This window comes from Benincasa hispida, unplaced genomic scaffold, assembly GCF_009727055.1.
Source record: "Benincasa hispida cultivar B227 unplaced genomic scaffold, ASM972705v1 Contig587, whole genome shotgun sequence".
Lineage (NCBI taxonomy): Eukaryota > Viridiplantae > Streptophyta > Magnoliopsida > Cucurbitales > Cucurbitaceae > Benincasa > Benincasa hispida.
In genome coordinates this window covers 765,940-787,831 of record NW_024064949.1, presented here as the reverse complement: position 1 = coordinate 787,831, position 21,892 = coordinate 765,940, and the positions used below count along the sequence as shown (strand labels likewise).

The window sequence follows — 21,892 nt, the reverse complement described above, 5'->3', positions numbered from 1 at the left end:
GAAAGAAAGGAAGAAAAGAAAACCTTTTTTGTCCTTTTGCACGCATCCCAATGCCATTTTAAAACCCTACTTCTCTTCTAAAAATAACCAATATTCCCCCCCCGCCCTTCGCCGCCCCCTTGGCTTCGCCCCTCCCACCCCCCCCCTTATGTTTTTTTTTTTATAAAAAAAAACTAAAATACTTTGGGACGTATACAAACTTCCTCCCTTAATAACTTTCGTCCTTGAAAGTTCTAATCCTGGAAGAGCTTTTGGATGTAGTGCCCTCATTCTCGTTCCTCTCGCTCCTAAGAGCTTCCTCAAACTGATGATTCTGCCACAGGACCCTTCACACAAGTGGCACTCCTTCTGTGCAAACTTTCACCTCCTTGGCCACAACTCTGCATCGGGCTTCTTTCTCTCTCAACTCTCACTCTTCTCAGTTCAGTTGCCAAAGGGCTCAAAAGTCCCACCATATGCGATGGGTCCCGTTAATTATCTTTCTCAACAATGGAGACATGAAAATGCATTATGTCGTCAAACATGGAGCAGACCTGCCACTCTCGCGACTCTCTCTTGGTCAACCTGGCAGTAGGGTTAGATTCAAGAAGCGGGCCTGAACTTCGACTGTATCCCCACTAGGGACCGTCGTCCTCAGAAATCCCAGTGAATAAATATCGGCTATGGCTGCAGCTATTGGTAATTGCGTCACGCAGGCCGGTGGTGGGACAGCTAAGGGGCATGGTGGCCCGAGCAGATCGCCCAGCATGTACAATCACAGCAGGTGCCATCCTCGTCGGCCTGTTACCACCAGTTCAGAGATCAGGATAAGGCCACAAGTCGGACCAATGGGTAGGGCCCTTCGTTGGAAGTTGGATACCTGCGAGATTTCAAGAAAGTACGATCCCCCGACGTTATAACAGATCCTTAAAGACCCACAACATGCAGAATTGTGCCACGTTAGAGGTGATCTTGACGGTACTTTCCAAGTAATGAGGTGTCAGTAGGAGCAGAACGGTGCAGGGTTCCGCTTTCGTTCTCATCGCACGTGCCAAGCGTTGGTGGCGTTCGGTTGAAGAAATGATAGAAGCCGGTTGAGGCCAAGCCACGTGGGATTAGTTCAAGGAGCGTTTTATGAGATAGTCTTCTCTGCTCATGTGAGGTACAACAAGCAGGCTGAGTTCATGAACTTGAAGAGTAGGAACCATGACAGTGGAAGAAGATATGAAGAGGAGTTTGATAAATTGTCCTGTTTTGTCCTGACCTGGTGTTTACCGAAGCAAAGAGGGTTGAGAGGTTTGTACAAGGACTCCGAGACGGGGGAGGCGCGTGCGAGGCATCGTGCAAGTCCTGGACCTCCCACCTACGCCGCAGCCTTCCGAACGCCAGACACGCGTGGGTTGTTCTTTCAGGGAATAGAGTTTCCTGAAGTCCTTGACGGAGGAACCGCCCCCGGCCAGAAAAGGAAGGTTGAGCAGAAAGCTCCGGACCTTCGCAGAAGGTCCAGAGTACAAGCAGACCAGTAGGGAATGCTTCAACGACAGGCTACACTTATTTAGGAGGAGTTTGGAAGGAAAGGCCGGTGTGCAAGTCTTGTGGAAAGCGTCATTGGGACGTTGTCTGATAGGCATCGCGGACATGTTTTCAGATTAAACAGGTAGGGCATACGGCAGACCAATGCCCTAGTAGTGGTTCCGGAAGTGCGGGGGGTTAGCCCCGAGTTCGCATCAGGGTAGTTCAGCCGACACCTAGCCGATGTGACTCTGATAGTATTAGACATGCGCGATTTCGATGTAATTCTGGGCATGGATTGGTTGGCTGCCAACCATGCTAGTATAGATTGTTCTCGTAAAGAGGTGAATTTTAACCCTCCTAGAGAAGCCAGCTTTAAGTTCAAAGGGGCCGAATCCGAATTCCGAATCTTGGTCCGAATCTTGGGCCTGGGGCGTTACAGTTTGTTTGGTTCTCTCAATTACTACCTTACAACATAAGCTTCAGTCACACCATCTTTCCCCAACTATTTGCTCTCTTTGTTTAGCAAATAGTAAGGATGTACAACAACTGTTATTTGATTGTTCCTTCTCTAGTTCAACAGTTGCTATGCAATGTTGATGGAGTGTGGGTTAATCAAGCTTCAGATTCAAGGCTTTGGTCTTTGGATGCTTCAGGGAATTACTCGATCAAGTCAATGTCTAAACATTTGAATGTTTCTTCTCCTTTTGATGAGGAGATAGTTCATGTTGTTTTAGAAGTCTAAAAGTCCAAGATTCAACATACTGTCATGGTGATTTATGGATCTCTTAATTACTTGGTAACCTTGCAGCACAAGCTTCGGGATCAATTTTTGCCCCTTTCTATTTGTCCACTTTGTTCCGCAAATGGTGAAGATTTGCCGTATTTGTTGATTACTTGTTCTTTTCTAGCCATTGTTGGTTGAAGTTGTTCTCTTTTATCAACTTACATGGTGTTGTTGGGCAATCAATTAAGGAGAATGTCTCTCAATTGGTTGTTGGTTTGTTATTATCCTCAAAAGCACAACTTTTTTGGTCCAAAAGTCTTGATTTCAGAAATTTAGTTTGAACAAAACCAGAGAGTATTCCATGATAAGCCCTTTGATTGGTCAGATTGCTTTGGCTCAACTTGTCTCCTAGCTTCTTCTTGGTGTGCTCAATTGCGAATTACTCAATTCAGGCTATATGTCTTAATTGGAATGCATTTATCTGTTCTATGTAATTTTGTACTTAAGTGTCACACCCCCTCCCAGCTTACCCATCTAATTTAGAAAGAGGAGTGAAGATGCTAAACATCACCTTCCCTGATGACATTGAGCATCCAACTAACCAACTCATCTTGTACATGAACCTGAACAGTTACACAATGATCATTAATTTCCATTCGACATATTCCATTTCATGACATTCACAAACACATTTCATAGCTTTCCCATCTCCTGTTATATACAAACCATCAACAAAGTTTATGTACTACAGAAACACTTTTTATAACTATACAACCAAACAAGTACTTTTGTCCCACGCTCCCAAAACTCAAATACACGTGGTTCGTGCTATGTTGACTATTTACAATAGGACTTCAAAACATGTAGACCTACAATGTAGTAGTAGACCCTCGCCGTGTGTCAGTGAACAACTCGGCTTGAGTCCGGAACTTTATTGCTACCTAGAGGTGACATAAAACATTGAAAAGCATAAGCTAAAGCCGAATGAGTGGTAATTTAATATGAACATAAGTGTTCTTTTTCTAAATCATCAATAAAGTTGGTCAAATCATTCAGTAAATCATTGGCAAAGTATAAAAGATTCAGTAACATCTCAAACACGTGCTAGTAAAACAGTGGCATGATCTTATCTTATAGAAAGCACATTATAAAGCATTTAGGAGTTATCAGAAAACCATACCAACTTTGTACCCAAATACTCGTTTATAACTACGGGTTACTCTGGACAAGGAATGCTTCACGTGGTGTAAACCAAATAACAAGGTCATATGTGCACGAGAGCTGCCTCAAGGCTAAACATAGATACACACTACAAACTCAGGTTACTCTGGACTATCCAAAATACTCTGGCCACATCAGACCCTAGTAGCCCCTTGATAGCCTGGGTGGCGCTACAGGCGTAGGTTCCTTTGGACTTCTCAGTATACTTTGGCCATATCTGACTCCGGTAGCTCTCTGATCGCCTGCTGTTGAAACACATTCAAGTAGCATGGGAAAATAACCATCTCTCGTGTATAAGAATTAGTAGTTTGAAATCACTTTCACAAACCATTCAACATTCTTAAATCCACCATCAAGAGGTTTTCTTACAAAAGCATACAAATCACAATAATGTAAAATCAGGTTCCAAATTATATTTTCTTAAATCCAGCTCATATCAAGTCAATAGGAATTCAGAATTCAAGATTCAAGCATTTTTAAAATAATAATAAAGTAAAACAGATGAGTTGGTTAGTTGGATGCTAAATGTCATGAGGGGAGGATGTTTAGCATCTTCAATCCTCTTTCTAGATTAGGTGGATAATCTGGAAGGGGGTGTGACATTAAGTTTTATTGGAATTCATGTATTGGGAAATGATGAGGGTGCTATGGGTGTGTCTACCTAGTTGAGATACCCCGTTGCACCTATTGACCCTTCTATCTTTTATAATCTTGTGCTTACATTGAGATTTGTTTTTTTTGCATTTTGAGCAATAGTCTCTTTTCATTATATCAATTGAGACAATTGGGAACCTTCAAGGGTAAAAAATATCAATGGGGCATATTGGTTTCTTTTTGTTGATGACCACACACATTTGTGTTGGACATTCTTTGTGAAAGATAAATCTGAAGCCAACCAACTATTCACAATCTTTCCTAAAATGATCCAAACCCATTTTCAAACCAGTACCAAAACACTTAAAACTGACAATGCTCGTGATTTTTCAACTCTACTTTTGGTCTCTATCTTCAATTTCATGGTATAGTTCACCAAAGTTCTTATGTTCACACACCCTAACAAAATGCTGTAGTTGAACGCTGAAATACCATCTCCTCAATGTAGCTCGATCTCTAATGCTCGCTTCACAAGTTCCATAAACTTTTTGGGGTGAAGCTTCTTAACTGATGCATATCTCATAAATAGGTTGTCCTCCCGCATTCTGAAGTTCAACAATTTACTTGCACTATTACCTACCTCTTGTCTCGTGTCTCCACTATCACTAAACATATTTGGGTGTAATGCATTAGTTCACATATATTTCGAGCATTGTTAACTTGATGCAAGATGTATGAAACACATCTTTCTTTGATACTCTCCAAACAAGAAAGGTTACAAATGTTATCCTCCAATTTTACCAATTCTTTCACACCATGGATGTCACATTCTTTGAAAACCAGTCATATTTTTCCAGTTATGCGATTTTGAGGGATCATTATGATCTTGAACCAAATAATTGGGATTGTTTTCTGACTTTCCTTTAATCTCATCTTCTGAAGATGCTCCTGTACCTTCTTCTAAGCCAACTCCCATATCTACCTCCAAGTCTAAATTGCAAGTTTCCTCGTGAAGAGCAAGACAACTTGTGAGAAATTAAATACAATCTGCTTAAGTTCAGTGTTGAAATTAGGGTTTTGCGCTCTAGTGACAATTTTGTCTTTTTCATTGTATCCTAGGGTTTCCCTGTTCTCTATTTAAGTTGTTGGTCTACTGTATTCCATCATATCAGTTTCTAATAATTCCCTTATCCCGTGGTTTTTCTCCCTAATTAGAGTTTTCCACGTAAATTCTTGGTGTGCTATTTTCTTTTCCCTACTCTATTTTTCATCATGGCATCAGAGCATGGAGACGAAACCCTGACCACCATTGAGGAAAATCCAATAGGAGAATCCCAAACCAATAACCTAGATATAACCACTGTTATCCAAAAAGCCATTGATAGATACTTCCAAACCCTTCTTCCCCAGTTTCGTGAAGACCAGCTGCTGCCGCCCTACCCACTGCCGATTAGTCAAGTTTCCATCCTTCGGGAGTGCCGCCGGCCTTCTCCTCTCAGGTCGGAGCCTCATCCCAGTCTTTGCCGCACCAAAGGACAGATGAAAGAGGTATGGGTATTTTCCAGCCACGTATGAGCAACCGAATGGGGCAGTTTTCGCCAAGTATGGATGAGTTTGGAGGGGGCGAGTCTTCATCATACCACCAGGACCAAGGAAATATAATCAAAGATCGAGTTACCCAGTTGCAGTTGCAGATTAAACAACAGAACGAGATGTTTCAACAGCAACTTGCTGCTATTGGGGAAGCCATGGGATCGAAATCCAAGATCCAATCAGATCTAAATCCATACCCTGAAAACTCGGTAACTTCGTTCCCTACTTACTCCTCAAATTGATGTTCTGGAACTATAGGCAATTCTTCTGGAATTATTATAGGGGAAAAGTTGAATGGTGATAATTACTTCTCTTGGTCCCAATCTATTAAAATGGCTCTTGAGGGCCGTCATAAATTTGGATATCTGACTGGTGAAATACCAAAATCAAGGATCGGGGGACCCCAAGAGCGAATGTAGAAAGGAGAGGATTCTTTGTTGGGATCAACTTTGATTGGCAGTATGGAACCTCAGGTTGGAAAACCTTTATTGTATGCAGCTACAGCCCGTGATATTTGGGAGGCAGCCCAGAAACTCTACTCCAGGAGACAGAATGCCTCACGTTTGTATACTCTACGTAAGCAGGTCCATGAATGCAAACAGGGAACGATGGACGTTACCACTTACTTTAACAAGCTATCTCTGTTATGGCAAGAGATGGATTTGTGCCGTGAGATGATCTGGAACTGTCCTTGTGGAGGAGTGCTACATTATTAGTCTGAAGAAACGGATCGCGTGTATGACTTTCTTGCAGGTCTCAACTCTAAATTTGATACAGTGCGCAGTCGTATATTGGGGACCAGACCTATACCATCCCTAATGGAGTTTTGTTTTGAAGTTCGCCTGGAAGAAGATAGGTCGAGAGCCATGAACAGTACACCTATAATACCAACAGATTCCGCTGCTTTCAAAACATCAGGTCCGGTACAAGATAAATAGAACAGTAAGCCACCCCCAGTGTGTGAACATTGCAAGAAACCCTGGCACACTAAAGATAAGTGCTGGAAACACCACGGTCGACCGCCTAATGGTAAGAAACGACAGCCAAGTCGGGCTCTCGTAGGTGAATCTGTTACTGAAGATACTCAGACTCAGAACCAGGAAACTACTCAGAACACTACTACAGTAGGTGTAAGTGCAATCGCCCATACAGGTACTTTTCAATCTTTTGGTCTTGTGAGTATAACTGGTAATAAATCATGGATATTAGACTCAGGAGCCACAGATCACCTTACTGGTTCTTCTGATCAATTTTTATCTTATCAACCTGGTGCTGGAAATGAAAGAATCAGAATTGCAGATGGGTCCTTTGCTCCTGTTGTTGGAAAAGGATGAGTGTCACCCTTTGTCGGCTTAGTACTCCAAGATGTGTTGCATGTGCCAAAAGTGTCTTACAATCTGTTATCTATTAGTAAGCTAACAAGAGATTTGAAGTGTTGTGTTAGTTTCTCATCTGATGATGTTGTGTTTCAGGATCTGACCTCGGGGAGGACGATTGGCACTGCCTGGCATGACAGGGGACTCTATTTCCTTATTGAAGAAGCTTCCTTTAGACAATGTGATAGAACTAGTTTGTTTTTTTCTCATTTTTCCATTTCTGAAATTGATTATATGTTGTGGCATTATCATCTTGGCCATCCTAATTTCCAGTATATGAACTATTTGTTCCCTCACTTTTTCGCAATATTAATATCTCTAAATTGAAAGTGATGTGTGTGTCCAGGCAAAACGGCCTCATGTTTTTTTCTCTTCTCAGCCCAATAAGCCGTTTAAACCGTTTACTTTATTCCATAGTGATGTCTGGGGTCCTTCACCAGTCACTACCATAACTGGGAAGCGTTGGTTTGTAACCTTTATTGACGATCATACTCGTCTAACCTGGGTTTTTCTATTGACAGATAAATCAGAAGTCATTTCAGTTTTCCAACAATTTTACAATTCCATAGAAACCTAGTTCAACGCTAAAATCGCTATTCTCAGAAGTGATAATGGTCGAGAATACCTTAGTAACACCTTACGAGAATTCCTTACCTCCAAAGGTGTTGTCCATCAGAGTTCCTGTGCATACACTCCTCAACAAAATGGAATGGCCGAACGGAAAAACCGTCACCTAGTTAAAGTTGCCCGCTCTCTTATGTTGTCTACCTCTCTTTCCTCTTATTTGTGGGGTGATGCTATCCTGACAGCAACCCATCTAATAAACCGCATGCCATCCTGAGTCCTAAAATTCCAAACCTCATTAGACTATTTCAAAGAGTCTTACCCAAACCCTAGATTTCTTTCTGATGTACCCCTTCGTGTCTTTGTCTGTGTGGTGTTCGTCTATACACACGGACCTAATCGTACCAAGTTTACCCCTCGAGCACAAAAATGCGTTTTTGTAGGATACCCTCTACATCAGCGTGGGTACAAGTGTTATCACCCTCCTTCCAGGAAATACTTTGTCTTTATGGATGTGACCTTCGAAGATCATCCATTCTTTCCCAATGGTTCTTTTCAGGGGGAGCATTCCAGTGAAGAAACCAATTGGGGTCCCAGTCTTTCTACCTTACCTGAACCTGAACCCATCCTTGATGTCAGTGTCAACACCAATGCACCCATCCTCCCAACTGAACAAGTTGCTTGGATCACGTACCATAGAAAGAATCTCAGGAAGGAAATAGCGCCACCTGTCATCTCTCCGGCTCCAGTTCATGAGTCTGAACAGAGATCAGTTCCAGGTACTAGTAGTCCTATCCCTGATCATGATAATAAATGTGATAACACTGATGCTTGTGTTGAAAATGTTGAGAGCAAAAGCAGGGAAGATAATGCCAGCAAGGATGTGATTGAGGTTGATGATGGTGCAAAGACAGATGAGTGTGTGACTTTTGAGGACATGGTAGAACCTAGAAAAGAAGCTTCTCTTATTCCCGCTGGAAAAAATGTTGAGTGGGAAAATAACAGAACCGGAGGGAGAATGCAGTATGTCAGAAGAAAATAAAGATAGAGATGAATTCCTTGATCTTTCGATTGCCCTGAGGAAAGGTACGAGATCATGTACTAAATATCCGTTGCAAAGTTACTTGTCCTATAGTAATTTATCTCTTGAGTTCAAGGCCATCACTACAAGCCTAGACACAGTGGTGATACCAAAAGGTATACACACCCCATTGGAAAGTCCTGAATGGAAAGCCGCAGTTATAGAAGAAATGAAAGCCCTCGAGAAAAATCATACGTGGGATCAAGTCAATCTTCCAAATGGTCATAAAGCAGTCGGATGTAAATGGGTATCCACAATAACGTATAAGCCTGATGGAACTGTTGATAGATACAAAGCAAGATTAGTGGCCAGGGGTTTTACTCAGACGTTTGGGGTTGATTATTCAGAGACCTTTTCGCCAGTTGCAAAGCTAAATACAGTTTGGGTCCTCCTTTCTAATGCAGTTAATAAGGATTGACCCTTTCACCAGCTTGATGTGAAGAATACTTTTCTCAATGGAGAACTGGAGGAAGAAGTCTATATGAGTCCTCCCCCAGGATTTGAGAAACAGTTTGATCACCGAGTTTGCAGATTGAGAAAGTCCTTATATGGGCTAAAATAGTCACCAAGGGCTTGGTTTGGTAGATTTACTATGTTTGTAAAATCTCAAGGATATAAACAGAGTCATTCTGATCATACTCTGTTTACTAAAAGGTCTGTATCTGGGAAAATCGCAGTTTTGATTGTTTATGTTGATGACATTGTTATTTCAGGTGATGATACTTCAGAGATTGACCGATTGAAGGCAAAGATAGCCGAGGAATTCAAGATCAAGGACCTTGGAAAACTAAGATACTTCCTCGGAATGGAAGTAGCTCGATCAAGAGAAGGAATTTCAGTTTCCCAAAGGAAGTATACTCTGGACTTGCTCAAGGAAACAGGTATGACGGGGTGCAAACTAGTTGATACCCCTATAGAAGCCAATGCAAAGTTAAGTAATATGAGTGAGCAAAGAAAGATATCCCTATAGTGAGCAAAGAAAGATATCAGCGATTTGTTGGGAAATTAATATATCTTTCTCATACTAGACTTGACATCTCTTATGCAGTAAGTATGGTAAGTCAGTTTATGCAGTCACCATACGAAGAACACATGAGGGCAGTAGAACGCATTTTGAGATATCTGAAAACTTCTCCAGGGAAAGGCTTGATGTTCAGGAAAACTGGAAAACGATGTATCGAAGCTTACACCGATGTTGATTGGGCAGGATCCGTAGTAGACAAAAAATCAACATCAGGATATTGTACCTTTGTGTGGGGCAATCTTGTTACATGGAGAAGCAAAAAACAAGGTGTTGTTGCCCGAAGCAGTGCTGAGGCAGAATACAGGGCCATGAGTCAAGGAATCTGTGAAGAGATCTGGCTTGAAAAAGTCTTGAAAGACCTTAATCAAGAGCATACCAGCCCAATGAAACTCTACTGTGATAATAAAGTAGCCATAAGCATAGCAAACGACCCTGTTCAACATGACAGAACAAAGCATGTGGAGATTGACGGACACTTTATCAAGGAAAGACTCGATAATGACAACATTTGTGTTCCTTATATTCCCCCCAATCAACAAATTGCAGATGTCCTAACAAAGGGGCTTTCCAGACAGTTGTTTGACGCTTGTGTGAGCAAGTTGGGACTTATTGATATCTACGCCCCAACTTGAGGGGGAGTGTTGAAATTAGGGTTTTGCGCTCTAGGGGCAATTTTGTCTTTTTCATTGTACCCTAGGATTTTCCTATTCTCTATTTAAGCTGTTGGTCTACTGTATTCCATTGTATCAGTTTCTAATCATAATTCCCTTATCCCATGGTTTTTCTCCCTAATTAGGGTTTTCCACATAAATTCTTGGTGTGTTATTTTCTTTTTCCTACTCTATTTTTCATCATTCAGCAAAGTCAAGATTTAAATTTTTTTTGAACAAGAAACAACCCACTTCATTAAAATAATGAAAGATGTTACAAGTGTATGAAATGAAACAAACCATAAAGAGCAAAACTATTCAAAACAAAACAAAACAAAACAAAAAGGATCAGCAAATGCACCAGGACATCTCAACTAGGTTGACACCTCCATAGCATTCTCATCATCTCCTAGAAAGAAGAACAGAAATTCAATTCAATTGCTGAGTACAATACTGGAAGACCTTGCCTATTTAAAGGCATACAACAAAAAGATAATCTGAAAATTAAAAGAAGCCACAACTAGGTTGTTACAAGATCAAGAAAGCGGGAAGATGAAGGCGTTCCAATTGAGACTGAAATCTTAGTATCTCTAAAATAGTGCACGAGACATTAGTGCACATGACTATTGCTCTAAGAAAAGGTATTCGCTCATGTACTCAACATCCTCCGTACCACTTGTTTATACTAATCTGTCACAACTTTTTACTTTTTAGAGCATTTGTGACATCACTAGCTCAGGTATAAACTCCAAACATTTTTAAGGAAACATTATATAAACCTAAATGGAAAGCAACTACTCTAGAAGAGTTGTAGGTCCTTGAGAAAAAGGGACATGGGTACTTATAGATTTGCCCTCAGGTAAACGCATAGTTGGATGTAAATGGGTCCTTTCAACCAAACATAAACCAAATGGCAGTATAGAGAGATCCAAAGCTCGCTTTGTGGCCAAAGGATTCACCCAAGCTTATGGGATAGACTATCAAAAAAACTTTTTCCCTAGTCGCTAACTTAAATACTATTCGGGTACTTCTCTCTATTGCTACAAATCTAGATTGGCCATTATTTTAACTTGATGTAAAGAATGAATTTTTTAATGGTGATCTGGTGGAGGAAGATACATGGATATACCCTAAGAATTTAAGGACAATTATACTAGAGGTACGAGTGTTCAAAAACCCGATCAACCCAACCTTAAAGAAGCACAAACACGTGACATGGATTTGATACTATAAGAACACGACGACATACAATTTCTGAAAAAGTAGGACATAACACGTTTGGGACATGTTAATTTACATATATATATACACACACACATTCATGTGCATATTTTGACATTTTATGAATGTTTAGTAATTTTAATATAATTTTCTACCAAGTTTAAACGTTAAAAGAACTTTCAGAGATGATGATCCTCCTTTCTGAATCTATTCTTGTTGACTTCTAAATTCAAACTACAATTATATGATCAATGGCTCCGTAAATTGAAAAACATTAAAAGAACATTCATCAATAGTATCCCTTTTTTCTCGTGGATGGCGCTGGACATAAGAGATAGAAAGTGTACTATTAAACATGGCATACACTTTTATTTACTGGGGTAAACTGCCAAATGGCAATTTTCATGCAACAATCCATTTAGGTTTTCTAGAAACTATTATAGTAGAAAGTATATTGCCATCCGGCAGTTCATGCAACCAACTCTTAGTGCTTACAAAGATACTCTTCTTCTTCACGGCTTTTCTTCTCATTTTTTCTGTTCTTTTGTCCACTGTACTCTTCTTGTTCTAACATTTTGCTTCTTTTATTTTTTCTCCTTTCTGTTCTCTTCTTGCTCCAACATTTTCTTCTTTCATTACTATTCTTTTTCTATCTTCTCTTTCTCCGTCCGTGCTCCTCCTTCCACTCTTCTTAACCCTGCTCTTCTTTCCTATTCTTCGTTCTCTTCAACTCTTCTTCTGCAAAATTTTCTTTTTCCCCAAATTTTTCTTCTTCCCGTGTAAAGAGATCGCCTCAAAAAACTAGAACACATGTTCATGGCGACTAAGTGTCGGAAAGCGTGACCTAGAGTGTCCTCATGTGTCCAAAAATAAAAATAATAAAATAATAGATATGCATAATAGCGTGTCAACCCAATGTCGGGAGCGTGTTCAAGTGTGTCGGTGTCTGACACATGTCTGGCACGGACACTTGAAACATTTTGCATGTGTCGGTGCTTATAGTCAAGCTTCAAAAACGAACTTTTCTGGGCTCATAGCCTAGGAGAATATTTGCTGATTCTCTACTTTTGTTCTTGCCCCAAACCAGTGTAGTTTTGGTGTGGTGGGGAGGATTTTAATCTTTAATATTATCACACTTTTGTTTCTTGTAATTTTTTTATGTGACTCATGTTTCATGCAAGTCTCTTATTGCTGTTATTTTTATTATTAATCTCTTGTTCTACATTGTCCATGAACCTTATACAGAGAGCAGTATCTTCTATGATTGTCATATTTTTTGTACATTTTGCGGATTGAATGTTGATTTCTGCTTGTTATATTTGTCAGAGATTTTTTTTTGGTTTATTTATGATGCAAACTGAATATGAATATGCTCTATCTGTTTTTAAAACTCTTGCTATCTTCTCACTGCTTCTTTTGTCTATTTTCAGATCTCTAATGCAGAATTTCTCTTAGTACAAAGTGTCCAAGAAAATGCTAATTTGCGTTCAAAAATTGTTCAATCACCAGATAAGTTGCAGGTCTTTTTTCCTTGTTTCTATGTTCTTGATGTATCCGTTATAAGAATGTTTAGTTAGTTAGTTATTTTTTAGGTGCTGTATCTAAAAGACCTTAACCAACTACCTTTTATTTACAGGTAGTCTTTGTAAAACAGTTTGATTTTAACCCATGCCTATAAATATTAGGTTCGGTCAGTATTTTGGAGATAATAAAATCATTTGAGAGTTTTTTCTATCCTTTGGTTTTACACCATTTGGTATCAGAGCAGAATTCTGGGAGCTGACGGCAGGGAAAAAGCCTACCAATGGCAATGATTCCGAAGCCATAAACAATGAAGCGGGGAGTTCCACCGCCCAATCACCAAGAACTTTAACGAGTCGCATGTAGTCCATGGAAGAATTCATTGGTGGTCTTCAAAGAATGATGGAAAGACTGATGACAAAAGTTGGTGAAATTGCAGAGGAGCTACAAATGATTAGACAACAACCACAAAACCAAGTGAATAATGCAAGAATCAACAATCCCCCTCAAGAAAGGCAAAACCCCAACGTTCGACTTGGGAATCAACCAAGAAACATTCAAGATTGGCCTGCATTACAACAAGAACAACCAAGAATGCCAAACCTTCAGCCAAGAATGCTTAATTTCCAGAGAAGACAACGGCAGTACAGTGACCCTTCAACCGAAGTAGAAGGAGAAAATGAAAAACACCTAAGGCGTTGGAGGGCTGTGGGACACCAACATCAAGAACAGAATGAATATAGAGTAAGATTAGATATTCCCACGTTTAATGGGAAAAGAGGCATAGAAGACTTCTTGGAGTGGATCAAGAATGTCGAAAGCGTCTTCAAATATGCTAATACTCCAGAACATAAGAAAGTTCAGCTGGTGGCTTTGAAATTTCGTGGTGGTGCTTCAGCTTGGTGGGAGCAATTGGAAGTAAATAGGTATCGAAATAGGAAGAATCCTATCACAAGTTGGGAGAGGTTGAAATGGCTAATGAAGGACAGGTTCTTTGCCTACCAATTATGAGCAAATTTTGTATACGTATCAAAACTTGGGTCAGGGACCCAGATCTGTGGTTGAGTACACAACATCGGCTAGGTGCATGAACTAATCTACCTGAAAATGAGCAACATCTCACCGCAAGATTCACTGGAGGGTTGCGTGTGGACATTAAAAAAAAGGTCAAGATTCAATCTTTGGGTTTTCTTTCTGATGTCATTTCTTTAGTCGAGACTGTGAAAGAAATGAATGATTCTCAAAATAAGAGAATTAATAGAAGAAATCAACGGGATTCTACGGCCACTGATGCTAGGAAAAACACTTCTCCAATGATAAGAACTCAAACCAACCAATCTCAGGGGAGTACTTCGAAACTGAAAGAGGCAGAGACATCCAACAACAAAGATCAAAGTCAAGGTGAAAACACAAAGAAGCAAACTAATCCTTTAAGGTCGTCCAACTTTTGGAAAGTGATTTAGATGTGGAAAAACAGGGCATTTGTCCAATAACTGTCCAGATTGTCGAACAATGGCAGTGGTGAAGAAGAAGATGCATTCGATTACACCTTAGATGATGAAGAAGTGGAGGAAACAAATTTCTTGGAACCAGATGAGGGTGACAGTGTTTCTTGTGTTATTCAAAGAATTTTGCTTACACCAAAGAATGAACCAAATTCTCAACGACACTCCTCGTTCAAAACAAGATGCACAGTAAAAGGAAGGGTATGTAATGTCATAATTGACAGTGGTAGCTTCGAGAATGTGGTTTCTAAAAAACTTGTTCAAGCCCTCGATCTCCCATTAGAACCACACCCGAGCCCATATGAAGTGAGTTGGATTGAGAAAGGGGGAAAAGCACCGGTTTCTCACACTTGCACCATTCAATTATCTATTGGCAACAACTATAAAGATCAAATAGTCTGCGATGTTTTGGATATGGACATCTGCCACATCCTCCTCGGACGGCCTTGGCAATATGATTTGCAAGCAATCCACAAGGGCCGTAACAATACATATGAATTCTCTTGGCATGGGAGGAAAATAGTTTTCCATCCACTTCATAAACCAGTCACAACAAACGCCACAAAGGAACCTAAAGGTCAGCTATATTGTGTCTTAAATGGCAAACAATTTATCGGACAAAAGGAAGACGTGGTCTGGGTTTAGTAGTGAAAGGACATGAAGAAATGATTTCTACGACACCATTACCTGCCACAGTATAACAACTATTTGAGGAATTTCCAAATATTAGTAACACTCTAACTCAATTACTCCCCTCTGGGACATCCAACACCAAATAGATTTCATTCCGGGAGCCTCTTTACCTCACTTGGCCCATTACAAAATGAGCCCGGCAGAATATAAAATCTTGCATGATCATATTTAAGATTTACTCCACAAAGGCTTCATCCAACATAGTATTAGCCCGTGTGCAGTCCCAGCATTCATCCAACATAGTGGTGCTAACATCTTTTCTAAATTGGATCTCCATAGTGGTTATCATCAAATTTGTATAAAACCTGGCGATGAATGGAAAACCGCCTTCAAAACAAATGAAGGTCTATTTGAATGGCCTGTCATGCCATTTGGCTTCTCAAACGCTCCTAATACATTCATGCGCCTAATGAACAAGGTTTTTCTTCCTTTCCTCAATAAATTTGTTCTTTATTTTGATGACACTTGTTTTTACTAAAACTGTTCAGGAGCACTTGAACCATTTACACACTATTTTTTCCACTTTATACAAAAATCAATTCTACTTAAACACAAAAAATATATATCTTTTTGGTACATGAAATTTCTTTTCTAGGATTTATAATAGGAAAGAATGGAATCAAAGTTGATTCAAAGAAGGTAAAAGACATTTCTAGTTGGCCAACCCCGTCAACAGTTAAAAAATCCAATCTTTCTTAGGTCTAGCATCCTTCTATAGGAAATGCATTAAAAATTTTAGCAAATTAACAGCTCCCTTAACAGACTGCTTACACAAAAACTTCTTCAAATGGTGCACAGAACAGGCATATAGTTTCAACGAAATCAAACACTTCTTAAGCCATAGTCCTGTGCTCAAACTCCCCAACTTTACCATACCTTTTCAAATGGTAGTCGACGCATGTGGCATAGGAATAGGACTAGTTTTATCCCAAAATGGTCACCCTATTGAATATTTTAGTGAAAAACTAAGTCCTCCAAAACAAAATTGGAGCACATATGAACAAGAATTATATGCCCTCGTGAGAGCTCTTAAATAATGGGAGCATTATTTACTTTATAAGGAATTTATTTTACTTATTGACCATTTTTCTTTGAAGTATCTTCAATCTCAAAAACAAATTAGCACGATGCATGCTAGATGACTCTCGTTTCTACAAAGGTTTGACTTTGTTATCTGCCAACAAGCTGGTAAAGACAACGAAGCAGCAAATGCATTAAGTAGAAAGGGAGAACTATTAACTATCCTAGCTGGTGAGGTTACTGCCTTTCACCATATCCCTGATCTATATCCAAGTGACCCCGACTTTCAAGAGATTTGGTACAAATACTCTAATAATATTAACTCCGGTGGCTTCCACATTTTTGATAATTTTCTGTTAAAAAATGACCACTTATGTATCCATAGTACTTCACTTCGGGAATCTCAAATAAAAGATCTCCATTCTGGAGGCCTAGCTGGTCACTTTGGTATTTCTAAAATGATTGACCTTCTTTCAACTCGGTTCTTTTGGTCCCAATTAAACGTGATGTACAAAACTTTGTCAAAAGATGTTTCGTTTGCCAAACTGCCAAAGGAACATCTGTCGATCTCTACACACCTTTACCCAGTCTAACTTCTATATGGGAGGATTTTTCTATGGACTTTGTCCTTGGACTACCAACAACTCAAAGGGGACATGATTCGGTAATGTTAATCGTAGACAGGTTCACTAAAACGAGTCATTTTATACCGTGTAAAAAATCTCATGATGCTGTATACATAGCTAACCTATTTTTCAGGGACATAGTTCGACTTCATGGCATCCCAAAAACTATTGTTTCAAATAGGGATGTAAAATTTCTTAAGTCATTTTTGGAAAACACTTTGGCGAAAGTTTCATACTTCCCTTAAATACAACACTACCAGTCACCCTCAAACAGACGGTCAAACAGAGGTTACTAATTGGACTTTGGGCAATTTAGTACACTGCCTATGTGGAGAACATCCAAAACAATGGGATTTAGTGCTTGCACAAGCTGAATTTGCCTTCAACTTTTTGAAGAACAGATCTACAGGGAAGTGTCCATTTGAAATTGTATATACTAAACCTCCCTTTTTAACTGTTGATCTCGCTCAACTTCCTTCTTCTGTTGATCTTAACAACGATGCTAAAGAGATGGCTGGCAAGATTGTTCAATCCCATCAAGAAGTATAAGTAAACACTTCATACAAAAAGGCAGCTGACACACATCGACGACTCCAACAATTTCAAATAGGGGATTTGGTTATGGTTCATCTTCGAAAAAAACAGATTCCCAGCTGGCACCTATAATAAACTAAAAAATAGAAAGCTCGGTCCTTTCAAAGTCCTTCGAGCGTATGGTTCTAATGCCTATCGTTTGGAATTGCCTCTAGATTTACACATCAATCCAGTGTTCAACGTAGTAGACTTGCATCCTTGTCATGCCTAAGATGACTTTCACTTGACAACTTAAAACAATTGTGGATATGATGATAGTGCTTAGGGGGTGTTGACCTAATTGATATGCCTGGGTGCACTTACTGATCCTTTAATAATTCTTTTAGATTCTTCTTGTTTAGGCAAGACAACTCGAGGACGAGTTTTTTTGTAAGGGGGGAGGAATATGATTTATCAGTTATAAGAATGTTTAGTTAGTTATGTATAGTTAGTTAATTTTTAGGTGCTGTAACTGAAAGACCTTAACCAACTACCTTTTATTTACAGGTAGTCTTTGTAAAACATTTTGTTTTTTTTAACCCATGCCTACACATAATAGGTTAAGTCAGTATTTTGGAGATAATAAAACCATTTGAGAGTTTTTCCTATCCTTTGATTTTACACCAGTTCTTTACCACCATTTTTTAAACTAGAAGTTATGTTCATATTCTCCTGTTGTGGTTTTTTTTAGAGAGAATGATCAATTGATTTCAGTATTGAGATGAAATTACAAAAAAGGCAAAAAAAAAAAAAACATAATATATACAGGAATTAACATTCCCAATGGGAAGAAAGAAAAGATAAAATAGTTGATTTTCAGAATTTAATGCAACTCACTTCCACTCCAAGGTTTCTACACATCCGAATTCTCGTAAGTGGTCCACTGATCCTTCTGTCTCAGTAAAGAAGCAAATCAATATTTTGATTTGGATTATGCTCAATGGGAATTTAAATACGGCCAAAATTTTACAGCGGAAGTCTACAAATCAGTGCTTGCATCCTTCCATTTGTTTCTTATGTTATATGTTGAGGCAATCCTTGTCATATATTTTGTTTAATGTTGTTATGCTTCTTCACGTTGGTTCACACTTTTTCGTATTTTCAACATTCAGTGCGGAGTTTTGTTGGGTGACCCTTCCTTCCTTTTCTAAACCCCTTTTGATTCCGTATCCGATGCCAAGAGGGGAGTCTTTTGGGAGCTGGCCCAACGGGTGGAGTGTGTTGGCGTCAATTGGTGTCAATAGGGTGGAGGCTGAGGAGGCCAAAAATGTCTTGATTCCTAAAAGGAAAAAGAGCAACGAGAGGAAGTCTGGTGGGGAAGGTGAGTAAGAAGGTGGAGAGAGAGCTTCGGAAGCTCAAAAGCTTTGTTAATTAAGAGAGAAAGAAGGCTTCGAAGGAAGTGACTAATTCCCTGTCTCATCTTTCCATGTTTCTCTCTCCTCCCTCCTCTCCCCTCCTATCCAACCCCTCACCTGTTCCTCCGACCAAACCGCTGGAATCCACCATGCTTTCTCACCTTAACCTTTCTTCTATCTTTCACCATGGACCGCTGCTCTAAACAGCCGAAGCATATCACAGTCGAGAGGAAAAAAATTCTCGATTGACATAGACCCTGGTTCTCATGGCACAAAGATCCTGATAATAGAAACATCAAAAGACAAGTCTTTCTCCATAATGTTACATTGGAGCACTCTCAGTTGGCTCACCGAATCAATCAATAGTCTGCTCCTTTTTCCCCTAAATCAGAAGTTCTTTAAAGAAAGGAGAATTGATGACTGCATTGTGTGGCTTGAAAAAACTTCTAGCAGAAGAGGTTTTTCATTGGAACTTGTCAAGCTTGATTACAACGGGGAAAAAGTCGCCTCATCATTGCAGCTGGATAACAAAGAAGAGGATGGAATTTTTTCATTAACCTCACTACCTTTTATATCTCTGAAGCTAGCTGTTCCATTAATGACAGCCAACAATCATCCTACAAGGAAGCTCTAATTAAGAAGAAAGAGGGGACCTCCTTGACCATGGAAAAAAAGGAGAAAGAAGCTAGCAAGGAAACCAATGCCCTTGTCACCCAACCAATCCTCATTATTGCACCACATACTTCTTCAGCTCCTACACCCATGTTGATTCATTTTTGATACCAGTAACATCATTGTGGTCAAAAGAAGGAACTTCCATAACAGATGGTACCAAATCCTCAAAGCCATACAAGCCGAGGTCACTGCTTTCAGCGCTATTTCACCCTTTCATCCTGATAAAGCTGTCTTATGTTGTGAGGATCCTGAACAAGCAAGAATTCTAGAAAATTATAAGGGCTGACAGAAGATTGGAGCTTTCCACCTTCTCTTCTCTCTATGGAACCATGATGAGCTCTATAATGAACAAGTAATCCCATCTTATGGTGGGTAGATCAAAGTACGAGGCCTTAACATCATACGGTTGGTATATACAATACTATATGGATTGACCTCTTTTTTATGGCTGATTATCACATAGGCCACATTGCTGGAATCCATGGCTTGCTAGCAAGCCAACCGAAGAAGACCAACAAGGGTGAGGTTCCCGAGGCATTCAAAATCTGATGAGGTACAAAGCACAACAAAGCAACTGTACCATGAAGAGTAACCGGTGTCAGACAAACTACCCTTTTCAGCTCAACAATCTGACGTTGCATCAAATCCCCTTCCTCCTCCATGTACCTCATCTGGTGTAGTCAAATCATTAGTGGACCTTGGCTATCCTTGACCCTCTCAAATTACAGACCTAACCACTGGCCTATGCTCCAACTTTTCAAACCTAACCACTGACTAACCCTCCAACTCTTCTATCCTACCTACTGACCCATCCTCCAACTTTTCAAACCTACCCACTGACTAACCCTCCAACTTTTCTAACATACACATTGATCCGCTTGCAGACCCACCAACCAAGGATTTGACTAAACCACTCGATAAATTAACTGTTGAAATATGTTGAATTAGCCTTAAGGGTGTTTTTGTAGTTTACTCTATATTTGCTAAATTAGGGTTTCCCCTCATCCTATTTATATCTGAGGTTGGGTCTCTTATAAGCATGACATTAAAATAATAAAATCTTTTCTATCGTGGTTTTTCTTCCCTGAATTAGGGTTTTCCACGTAAACTCCTTGTGTCGTTTCTTTCCTTTCTATTTCAATATGGTATCAGAGCAAGGTGTTAAAACCCTAGCCTTGATAGAAGAAACTCAGTCATCAAACTTGATAGATGAAGGTACACTGGCAGACATGACTAATGTGGCTGTGATTCAAGCAGCCGTTGATCGATATCTCCAAACCATCTTAAACCCAGCGTAACCCGACCCATCTGGAGCCCCGCTGCCAGACTTCGACAACCTCAGGTTCGCTCCAGCTTCCGGGTCGGGTTAGATTGGCGCGTTTTCTTCAACCTTGCAGCTGATTGCCAAGCCATCTGTCCGTTACCCACCGTCGCAGCCGTCTGGGAGCAATGTTGATCACGGGCCGCCGTATTTTGCCGCCAGTGGAACTTTAGCAGTAGCCTCCTCATAGTACCATGGTGGACAACCTCTTCCTCATGTGTACCTAGCTCAACCTCAGTTTCGAATAGGCGATTTCGTTGAAAAAAATTCCAGGACCTATGGACAGAAACACCCCAGGTTTGAATCTCATGGGGAACTCCAACAACAATTGGTCAGTCTCCAACAACAGATGGCTGCTCTTGGAGCTAGATTGAATGGCCATGATTCTTCTTCGATTTATTTAGAAAATCCGGTATCAATGTTTCCTACTATTCCTACTACTAATCTTTTATCTGGGACTATAGGAAACTCTGCAGGAATGATCACGGGAGAGAAGCTGAATGGACAAAATTACTTCTTTTGGTTCCAAACAATTAAAATGGTTCTTGAGGGACGCCATAAGTTTGGATACTTGACTGGAGAGATACCCCGACCAAATCCTGGGGATCTTCAAGAGCGTGTTTGGAAGGCAGAGGATTCATTGCTCCAACCGATGTTGATCAGTAGCATGGAACCACAAATTGGCAAACCGTTGCTCAATTCAGCCACTGCCCGAGATATTTGGGATGCAGTCTCATGGAGGTCTGTTCAGAGGTTAGATTGGAAGAAGATAGATCAAGTGCAATGAATGGGTCGGATGTTACCACTGTAGAGTCAGCTGCCTTTGGGGCGAAATCCGCTGGATCTGATGGTGACAAGCAGAATAGTAAAACACCCCCAGTATGTGAGCATTGCAAAAAACAGTGGCACACGAAGGATCATTGCTGGAAACTGCATGGTCGACCTCCAAATGGTAAACGTCGCTCTCCAAATGACAAGTCGAAATCTGGTCGTGCTCTAGTGAGTGAATCAGTTGAGGGGGCCACACAACCTCAGACACAGCCTCCAGTGACCAACCTGGG

The 21,892-nt window shown here is 40.2% G+C and overlaps 1 protein-coding gene across 10 annotated transcripts in view; it reads left to right on the top strand.

The window, feature by feature from the left end:
• The window catches only part of LOC120069766 (kinetochore protein NUF2 homolog), an 89,352-nt gene that overhangs the window by 32,769 nt on the left and 34,691 nt on the right, over positions 1–21,892 (top strand). For all 10 annotated transcript variants that reach the window (XR_005479678.1, XR_005479675.1, XR_005479680.1 and 7 more), the window contains one exon: positions 12,973–13,062. Coding sequence is in view for 2 of the 10 variants with exons in the window: in XM_039021564.1 (XP_038877492.1) it covers positions 12,973–13,062 (90 nt within the window). In the remaining 8 variants the exon portion in view is untranslated. The remainder of the gene's footprint in view (positions 1–12,972; positions 13,063–21,892) is intronic.